The sequence below is a fragment of the Rhinoderma darwinii genome, chromosome 3 (genome assembly GCF_050947455.1).
Source record: "Rhinoderma darwinii isolate aRhiDar2 chromosome 3, aRhiDar2.hap1, whole genome shotgun sequence".
In the NCBI taxonomy this organism is placed as follows: domain Eukaryota; kingdom Metazoa; phylum Chordata; class Amphibia; order Anura; family Rhinodermatidae; genus Rhinoderma; species Rhinoderma darwinii.
The window spans coordinates 402,354,974-402,366,396 of NC_134689.1; the positions used below are offsets into that span (position 1 = coordinate 402,354,974).

General features: G+C 36.9%; 1 protein-coding gene across 1 annotated transcript; it reads right to left on the reverse strand.

Annotated features, from left to right (window-relative positions):
* Positions 1-1,382: 1,382 nt before the first annotated feature.
* LOC142748395 (myelin and lymphocyte protein-like) lies at positions 1,383-11,035 on the reverse strand. The gene is made up of 5 exons (XM_075855499.1): positions 10,934-11,035; positions 7,244-7,417; positions 6,771-6,893; positions 4,390-4,514; positions 1,383-2,821 (listed from the first exon to the last, which is right to left on the reverse strand). Exons 1-4 carry the CDS (start codon positions 10,952-10,954, stop codon positions 4,434-4,436), a joined length of 399 nt encoding a protein of 132 aa, XP_075711614.1. The 5' UTR covers positions 10,955-11,035; the 3' UTR covers positions 1,383-2,821; positions 4,390-4,433.
* Positions 11,036-11,423: the final 388 nt, after the last annotated feature.

Consider the following 11,423-nt stretch of genomic DNA (forward strand, 5'->3'; position numbering starts at 1 on the left):
AGTGCGCGACGATACCAATGATGTTTTTTATTGTTAACGTTATTTAACAGTAAAAAAAATGGAAAAAGTTTGTTTTTTACTTTTAATATTTTGTTTGCATATTGTTAATATTATAATTATAGAATTAAATATTATATTGTTCTAAATATTATATTGTTAATTTATTATAATAAATAAGTTTGATTAAAACTTTATCAAACTTATTTTTACATTTTTTTTAGTCCTACCATGGGGACTTGAAGATGTGATCGTTGGGACAATACACTGCGATACTTATGTATTGCAATGTATTCTACTTTTAATGGTCTCCTATAAAAGGGGTTTTTCCATCTTGAACATTTATGGAATATCGACAGAATATGCTATAACTGTCCGATAGATGAGGGACCCACCTCTGGGCCCCGCACCTATTTTTTTAGAACTGGGCCCTCTGACTCCCAAGCAAGAGAAGATAGGATGGGGGTCAGGGGGCCCTGTTCTAGACACAGGTGTTGGACTCGCATCTATCAGACATTTATGGCATATCTTGTAAAGATGACTAGCGTTTAATTCACCGATAATAAGAAACAGTCTGCTGGATTAAGATGCAACACATTTATTAAGAAAAGTGTCACATATTTCAGCTGGCTTTGTGCCACAATTGTGGCGTAACGATTGCAGTTGCATACAAGGTCCTGGCGACAAGGTCCAGCACCTGGGCCTTATATGAGACGCAGTACACAATGTCCTGAGTACTGCATCACCAGGGCCGCACCGTCCATGAGGCGAGATGAGCATGTCGCCTCAGGCGACGGCCTGCTGCCTATCTGAGGGGGTGACGGCACCACTGAAACCAGCCGCCGCGACCCCCTTCTGCACTATAATTGTACCTACGTCTATAGGACACAGATACAATTCTAAGCATAAGTAATGAATGGCGGGGCACGCCGCTTGCGTCTTTGAATGGAAGGGCACGGCACCCTGCCAATCAGCGCCTTTCAATGACGCCAGCGGCACTCAGCACCTTTTATGGATGCAGGTGGCGTGATGATGTCCCCTAGAACTACGCCACTGTATATAGTAGCCTATGGCAGAGCAGGGAGATACCTTCCTTGATCTGTCATAGTGTTCAATAGTATCTGCATTCGAAGGACGCAGACACTATTAAATGTGGTGTCGCTATCGCTGTAGCAGCCATAGCGGCTGCTAGCAGAGCCTCCAGGCATGGGGGGGCTGGCGGCATGGGCCCCCTCATGCCACGGGCCCCAAAGCAGCCGCTACTGCTGCCTCAGCGGTAGTTACGCCACTGATCCAGAGTGTGGGATATACCAGCAAGTTTCAGGGTATATGCAGGTTAATATAGTAATATTCTATCTATTTAATAACACGCTATGTTTCGGTTTTAATATTTTTATTTAAATAACATGAGTACAATATTTTTCACATAATGTTGGTATACATGTAGGAATACTGCGAGTTATGTAAGGTGTAACCAGTGATGAAAATGATGGTCTTGTAATTCCTGCTTTCATCTGGAGACTGTCTGTAACGGCAGTATGTTCTGTTGGTTTAATGGCTAAGAAGGTTTTTCAAGTTTGGCAAGTGTCATGTTGACTGCTGAGCCACAGGCAGAGACCATCTTTTGAGAGGATACTTCACAAAGACTCCGGTAATTTGGATCTGTCATCAAAAGATTAAGTCCGGGTTGGCACTGTGACTCAGCCGAGCCACAGGCAGAGACATTTGTAATTCCTTGTGATGTTAGTTCATATAGACTCCAGGGATTTGGATCTATAGTCTAAAGAATGGTCAAGTCTGGTTTGGCACTGGGACTCAACCGAGCCACAGGCAGAAACATTTGTCTATCCTTGTGAAGTTATATCATGAAGACTCCAGGTCTGGATTAGCACTGTGACTCAGCCGAGCCACAGGCAGAGACCATATTTTGAACGGATACTTCACAACTTTGGATCTATCCTCCAAAGATTGGTCAATTCCTGGTTGGCACTGTGACTCAGCCGAGTCACAGGCAGTGACATTTGTCATTCCTTGTGAGGTTATTTCACAAAGACTCCGGGGATTTGATCTATAGTTCGAAGATTGATTAAATCCAGGTTGGCACTGTGACTCAGCCGAGACACAGGCAAAGACATTTGTCATTTTTTGTGAGGTTAATTCTAAGAAGATTGTAGTCCAAAGATAAGTCAAGTCCGGGTTGGCACTATGACTCAGCCGAGCCATAGGCACAGAAAAAGTTTCCTTTGAGGTGGACCTAGATTTCCTGGTACTCTTTTCTCTAAAAGTGTCCCATACAAATTCCTTGGGATGCTATTCTAAGGAAGAGATCAGAAGATGTTCCATATAAATAAGTATGTGAGGTTGGTCTTGTTTTCTTCCTTAATGCAATCTTAGGAATTGCAGTCACTCTGGGTCCAGTTACCTCAATTGTCGGTGTAGAAGCTATAATGTTTAAACCACTGGAATCAGTGACAGGGCATGGCAGCTTTGTAATTATAACTACAGCTGCCATCTGATGGTATCCTGTCACATGCATACATGTGGGCTTCATGCTGTGTGGTGTCCTTGATTCTGCTGCAGAGAAGCCATTTGTGGTTGTTTGAAAACATTATAGTTATGTCTTGAGCAAAGCAGAGCCCTGCTGCTCATTACGGTTAAAGTCTGAAGAGATCCAAAATATTGATGCATTTGTTTAGTCCATATCCGTCCTTGTGTGGAGATTAAGGCCAGGGTCCTTTGTTCTCTAGAACCAGTGCAGCCATGGACAATCTAAGATGACATTTTCTGATCTTGAGAAATGGTAATGTATAATAAAATGTCCAGGCTTCATTTTGTTGTTGAGATAAAAAAAAATATGATAATCTTGATGAGATGGGAATATATTATCAGATCAATAACATTTTATACTGTATAAAACTCTAATTCTTTACTTTATGACACTAGATGGTCAATAACATGAATAGTTACAGATTGTGAACTATCGAAGTCATCCATGGGCGTCATTTATCAAAACCATATAACATAAGTATTGGCCATATTTTCCAAAGAAACCAATCAGAACTCATATCTTAAAGGCTATGGACACTTTTGCAGACATTTATTTTTATTAAATAAAACATTCTTACAATCATTTTTAATTACAAATTGGGGACTGTTTGTCTTTTGCAGCTTGTATGTCTTACAATGCAATACAAGCTGCTCGATGCCGAATAGTGGAATAGTGCTCATTCCATCAGACGAGCTTACTGTCGGGTCAATCTACAGTCTCTCTCTGCTCTCCTGTACGATCATCTAAGCCGACATAATATTTTATTCAAGTTTATTTTCCTTGATTATAAAGATGTTAACTTAGGCTTCGTTCACATCTGCGTCAGGGCTCTTTTCATGGGTTCTGTCGGACCTTTCCATCAGGGAACCCATGAACGGAGTCCAAACTGAAACAAACGAAAACTATAGATTCCAATGGTGACGGTTATCTGCAAATGGTTTTCGTTTGTTTCAGATTGGATTCCGTTCATGGGTTCCCTGACGGAAAGGTCAGCCGGAACCCATGAACGGAGTCCTGATGCAGATCTGAACGAAGCCTTAGTTTAACGTTCAGGACAGCAGAAAGATGGGCTGGAGACTGACCCGACAGTAGGCTCATCTGACCTAATAAGCACCCAACGGCATCCAGTAGCTTGTTCTGTACTGTAAGACATACAAGCTGCAGAAGACGAAGGGTCCAACATTTTTTTAAGTAAAACCGAATGTAATTTAAAAAAAAATAAATATATATATACAATGTAAAGAAAAAAAAATATGTGCAAAAGTGACAAAACCCTTTACCCTTTTCCCTGCCAAGGACGTATCTCATTCTGGGAGGCACTTCAGTAGTCAAGGACATATCTTATACATGTTACTAAAATCTCTATCCTTGATCTAGCCTAACCTAGAGCAGGTTGAAGTGGAAGCTGCATATGTAGCTCTCACTTCAGCCCATTTTACTTAGGCGTCAGCTGACCAGTATGGCTGCTTTAAGTAGGCACTGGGCAACCGGCGATTGGCTGAAGAAGATTGATATTGCATGTGCTGGCCCTTTAAGAAATAGCCAGGAAGCGTGTGTCCTATGTACACAGCAGCAGCGAGCAGAGAGGAAGAGTAGGAACGCTGCCACGAGACGTAGAGGCACCAGGATGCTGGCGGGGAAGGTGAACAACCCAACGGCAAGGACCGCCAGCAGGAGCAGCACCCGCCGACGCCGTTACAATTTTGACAATAAAATAATGGTTTTATTCCCCTTTTTTTTTACGACAATTATTTTATGGAGACACATATTTCCATTCCATAGGCTGAGTGATGATGCAGGAATAGTAATAACAATAAATGTGTATAAAATAAAGAAATATAAACCTTTTATGATGTCATCGGCCTGTCCTGTTGTTCTGATGGACGGTCTATGGAGCTTGATCAATCTTCCTCTTCAGGGAGGAAGCTGCGTGCGCAGAGTAGATCAGGATCACCAGGAATGCGGACACCTACAAGAAACCAAAAATATATGAAAAGTTTATGAACAACGAGTAGAGGACTGGAAGGAATTGGGATCAACACTCACACAACATCTTACCCCTTAATAACCACCAATACGCTTTTTCACGGCGGTCATTAAGGAGCATTATTCTAGGCCACCGCCTTTTCACGGCTGCCTAATCAGAGTCTTGCACTGGTGTCCTGTGCAGGCTTGAGCGGGTGCTCGGTGTCTGATGACAGCCGGGCTCCTGCTCCAACGGTAACGATTAAAGTTTCTTTTGATCGCGATAGTTTAACCCCTCAGATGCCACGGTCATTAGCGACCACTGCATCTGAGTAGTTTACAGAGGGAGGGGGCTCCCTCTGTCACCCATCGGCGGCCCGCAAATGGGATTGCAGGTCGGCGATGTATTGCCATGGCAGCCGGGGGCCTGAAAAATGGAAAAAGATCTGCCCTGGCTATATGCCTATTAGGCCGTGCCAGAGACTTGGAATAATAGACTGCCTGTCAGTTTTATTCTGACAGGCAGTAATGCTTTGGTATATTAAAGGAACAGTGTCATCACAAATTTATTTTTCATATGTTAAAGATGTTTGTGCTTTATTAAAAACGTTTATATTTATTTGTGTGTTTGTGTTTTACTTTTTCTTATTTTTACACTTTTTCTTCCCTATGGGGGCTGCCATTTTTTGTTCCATTTCTGTATGTGTCGATTAACGACACATACAGACATGGAATACGGCAGCCACAGTCCCATAGGGACTGCGAACGGCTCCCGTCCCATCCACTTCTGTGTACGCCGTCTGTGTGGGAACTGCGCATGCGCCGCTCCCACACAGTCCAATTTGAAATTGGCGCCGTCCGGCGCCATTTTCCTGTGGACCGGAAGTCGCGGCCGGACAGTAAGATTACTACTTCCGGTCGCGGCTTCCGGACTTGTGCACTTGGACCAGCGGCAGCAGACGGAGCGGACGGGCCGGAGGGAGCCGCGGCGGCAGGAGCAGGTAAGAGATTTCAATGTATGTTCGTGTTTGTGTACGTTTACTACTGTATGTTAACCTTCTACACTGTGTGTTAGCTCAAAAAATGGCGACACACAGTGTAGGAGGTTAGACCGTTCAAACCCCTCGTTTATCCCGGCACTAGCCAGGATAAAGGCGGGGGGGATGCTGAGAGCTCACTAGAGCGAGGGCTTTTTACCCAATTTTGCAATGCTGCAATTTTGGGAATAGCTCCATCTAGTGACCAGCAATGGGAAATATTATAAATTAGAATCTAATTTATAATATTTCCTGACTCGTGAAAAAAATAAAAAAAATTTGAACAATGTTTAATCACCTACACACTAAATGTTTAATTAAAAAAAACAAACATGTTTTTCTGGCAACACATTCCCTTTAAGTATATTAAAGCATTGTATAAGCAATCAAAAGATCACACAGTGAAGTCGCTAGTGGAACTAAAAAAATAATGTGAAATTATTAAGAAAGGTACACAGAAAAATAAATAAAACCTTTTTCATAAAAAGTGGTTTTATTTAGTAAAAGTGTAAAAATAAATGAAAACTACCCATATATGGTATCGCCGCGACCGTAATGACCCAAACAAGAAAGTTAGCATGTTAATTAAACCGCAAGGTGAGTGAAGTAAAAAAGAAACGCAAAAAACAATGGCAAAATTGCTATTTTTTCCACATTTACCACCCAAAAAATAATAATAAAGGTTAATCAATAAGTCCCATGTACCCCAAAAACGGTAGAAATTAAGTCCAGCAAGCAACAAGCCCTCATATAGCGACATCGACGGAAAAATAAAAAAGTTACGGTTCTTGGAAAGCGGCGATGCAAAATAAAATAATTTTAGTTCAAAAGTGTTTTTATTCTGCAAAAGTAGTAAAATATATAAAAACTCTACATATGTGGTATCGCCGTAATCGTACCGACCTATAAAATAAAGGTAGCAAAATATTTACGCCACATGGTGAATGGCGTAAATTTTAAATGCATAGAACAATGGCTAAATTGCTGTTTTTTTTATTCCCCACCAGAAAAAAGTTAAAATTTTTTTTTTTATATACCCCAACATGGTGCCATTGAAAAATACAACTCATCCCGCAAAAAAACAATCCTTATGTCGACGGGAAAATAAAAAAAGTTACAGCTCTTTGAATGTGACGATGGAGAAACAAAAAAAATGTTCTTGGTCACTGAGGCCCAGAATGTATGCAGGGGGGAAGGGGTTAAATAATTATTCACACACTTACAGTTGCTGACATATTGAGAATATCGTAGTGGAAGGCGTGATATTCGATGATATGCGTCCCAATGGCATTCACCATCCCGGCACTGATGTAAAGTGCAGCAGCTAAGAAATGGTAGTAAACATCCTGAAAGAAGAGGGAAATATAAAGTCTGTATTCCGTAACATAAAGGCTCTAACACTCCACCCTGGATAAAGAAATGTGTAGAATGAGATAACCGCTACCGTATATGATCAAAGTGGGGGCCAATACTTCAATAAAAATCTATTGGAATATATTGATTGAATATTTACATTGTGATATTGTTTTTTGGGTCTGTAGGATTGGACATTGGACACCACATATATAACCATCTATAATTTACGTGTATTCACACCCAGCACCAGGTATACACAAAGCCCTGCACACATCTAGGAGGAGACGTAGGTGAGGTTTCTATATAACATGTTGTTACATAATACATTGTAGATACTTACAACATATGTCCATAGGTTCTCCTTCTTCTGGTGGTCTCCTGCAGCAAACACAATCAGGATGGTAAGTGTTCCCAGGAAACAGAGAAGGGAAACACATACAACCCACCCATGAATAAGTGTCGTTTCTTCAATGGCTGTTGCTGCAATGAGACTCGCCACCAATCCTCCAAAGATCTAGAACACAAGGAATGCAGATAACATGAGACCTTATGTAGTATTCTCAGGATATTCTCATGTAATATTCTCAGGATATTCTTATGTAATATTCTCAGGATATTCTTATGTAATATTCTCAGGATATTCTTATGTAATATTCTCAGGATATTCTTATGTAATATTCTCAGGATATTCTTATGTAATATTCTCAGGATATTCTTATGTAATATTCTCAGGATATTCTTATGTAATATTCTCAGGATATTCTTCTGTAATATTCTCAGGTTATTCTTCTGTAATATTCTCAGGATATTCTTATGTAATATTCTCAGGATATTCTTCTGTAATATTCTCAGGATATTCTTATGTAATATTCTCAGGATATTCTTATGTAATATTCTCAGGATATTCTTATGTAATATTCTCAGGTTATTCTTATGTAATATTCTCAGGTTATTCTTATGTAATATTCTCATGATATTCTTATGTAATATTCATTGGATATTCTTATGTAATATTCTCAGGATATTCTTATGTAATATTCATTGGATATTCTTATGTATTATTCTCAGGTTATTCTTATGTAATATTCTCAGGATATTCTTATGTAATATTCTCAGGATATTCTTATGTAATATTCTCAGGATATTCTTATGTAATATTCTCAGGATATTCTTATGTAATATTCTCAGGATATTCTTATGTAATATTCTCAGGATATTCTTCTGTAATATTCTCAGGTTATTCTTCTGTAATATTCTCAGGATATTCTTATGTAATATTCTCAGGATATTCTTCTGTAATATTCTCAGGATATTCTTATGTAATATTCTCAGGATATTCTTATGTAATATTCTCAGGATATTCTTATGTAATATTCTCAGGTTATTCTTATGTAATATTCTCAGGTTATTCTTATGTAATATTCTCATGATATTCTTATGTAATATTCATTGGATATTCTTATGTAATATTCTCAGGATATTCTTATGTAATATTCATTGGATATTCTTATGTATTATTCTCAGGTTATTCTTATGTAATATTCTCAGGATATTCTTATGTAATATTCTCAGGATATTCTTATGTAATATTCTCAGGATATTCTTATGTAATATTCTCAGGTTATTTTTATGTGATATTCTCAGGATATTCTTATGTAATATTCTCAGGTTATTCTTATGTAACATTCTCAGGATATTCTTATGTAATATTCTCAGGTTATTCTTATGTAATATTCTCAGGATATTCTTATGTAATATTCATTGGATATTCTTATGTAATACTCTCAGGATATTCTTATGTAATATTCTCAGGTTATTCTTATGTAATATTCTCAGGTTATTCTTATGTAATATTCTCAGGATATTCTTATGTAATATTCATTGGATATTCTTATGTATTATTCTCAGGATATTCTTATGTAATATTCTCAGGATATTCTTATGTAATATTCTCAGGATATTCTTATGTAATATTCTCAGGATATTCTTATGTAATATTCTCAGGATATTCTTATGTAATATTCTCAGGATATTCTTATGTAATATTCTCAGGATATTCTTATGTAATATTCTCAGGATATTCTTATGTAATATTCTCAGGATATTCTTATGTAATATTCTCAGGATATTCTTATGTAATATTCTCAGGATATTCTTATGTAATATTCTCAGGTTATTCTTATGTAATATTCTCAGGTTATTCTTATGTAATATTCTCATGATATTCTTATGTAATATTCATTGGATATTCTTATGTAATATTCTCAGGATATTCTTATGTAATATTCATTGGATATTCTTATGTATTATTCTCAGGTTATTCTTATGTAATATTCTCAGGATATTCTTATGTAATATTCTCAGGATATTCTTATGTAATATTCTCAGGATATTCTTATGTAATATTCTCAGGTTATTTTTATGTGATATTCTCAGGATATTCTTATGTAATATTCTCAGGTTATTCTTATGTAACATTCTCAGGATATTCTTATGTAATATTCTCAGGTTATTCTTATGTAATATTCTCAGGATATTCTTATGTAATATTCATTGGATATTCTTATGTAATACTCTCAGGATATTCTTATGTAATATTCTCAGGTTATTCTTATGTAATATTCTCAGGTTATTCTTATGTAATATTCTCAGGATATTCTTATGTAATATTCATTGGATATTCTTATGTATTATTCTCAGGATATTCTTATGTAATATTCTCAGGATATTCTTATGTAATATTCTCAGGATATTCTTAGGTAATATTCTCAGGATATTCTTATGTAATATTCTCAGGATATTCTTATGTAATATTCTCAGGATATTCTTATGTAATATTCTCATGATATTCTTATGTAGTATTCTCAGGATATTCTTATGTAATATTCTCAGGATATTCTTATGTAATATTCTCAGGATATTCTTATGTAATATTCTCAGGATATTCTTCTGTAATATTCTCAGGATATTCTTATGTAATATTCTCAGAATATTCTTATGTAATATTCTCAGGCTATTCTTATGTAATATTCTCAGGATATTCTTATGTAGTATTCTCATGATATTCTTATGTAGTATTCTCAGGACATTCTTATGTAATATTCTCAGGATATTCTTATGTAATATTCTCAGGATATTCTTATGTAATATTCTCAGGATATTCTTCTGTAATATTCTCAGGATATTCTTATGTAATATTCTCAGAATATTCTTATGTAGTATTCTCAGGATATTCTTATGTAATATTCTCAGGATATTCTTATGTAATATTCTCACGATATTCTTATGTAATATTCTCAGGTTATTCTTATGTAATATTCTCAGGATATTCTCATGTAATATTCTCAGGTTATTCTTGTGTAATATTCTCAGGATATTCTCATGTAATATTCTCAGGATATTCTTATGTAGTATTCTCAGGATATTCTTCTGTAATATTCACAGGTTATTCTTATGTAATATTCTCAGGATATTTTTTTTTTTGGAACATTGATTTTTATTCAAAACTTTTTCATAAAATACAACCTAGGATATTCTTATGTAATATTCTCAGGATATTCTTATGTAATCTCAGGTTATTCTTATGTAATATTCTCAGGTTATCCTTCTGTAATATTGCAATTTTGTGCAAAAAAATGAAATTTTGTGACTTTCTTTTTTCGCCACTCACAGCACTTTTCTAAAAAGTGGGCAGGGCTTAGTGGGAAGGACAGGGCCACCCATAGCCTGACAAATTTTACTATGATTTACTCCAGAAATTGGCGCAGATCACAGCTGGCATAGATTTGACTTTTTAGTGCACGGAAAGTCATGTGCCTCTTAATAAATTAGACCATCTTACTCCAGCACACTATAGATTAACACTGGAGTATGAAACGCCAATCCTAATAAATTCCCCCCATAGAGATAAAAGATAAAATTCTTACTTCCTGCCCCTGCCACTAGTGGGCACATAAGAGCTTACTACATACATTGACACAGGTAAGAGTACGATAGGGGGAATTGTGTATGTGGAGCACATAATACTTACAAGCTCAGGTATAAATAGCATATCCGGGAATGTGGAAAAAATCCTACTGCCCTTGGGCAGGAGAGATGTTTCATGGTTTTCCACCGCTCCCTTTTCAACGTCAGACTGTTAAAGAAAAAAAGAAGAAAAATCATTTATAGTTTTAGAATTGCCAATGAGACCATAATATTCCTAATAGGGTTAAATAAAAGGTTGTTCAATGTGTTTTAGATAATAAACTGTCCCATGTTACCATCATTCACAGCTTGGGAAACAAATGCAGCACTAATAAATCCTCTGTGTATCAGAACATCAAAGACTGTGTTGTGGATTGGATACTCAGTATTGTGTGATGATGTCACTCCTGCTGTGATGTCACTATCAGGTGGAACGGAACATTAGACAATGGGGCATGTGCCTGTACTGTCCTTTTTTTTAATAACCAGAGTATTAATAAAATAAATGCTTTCTAGCCCAAGCCAGTAAAGTATAGAATTCATTCATATAAATG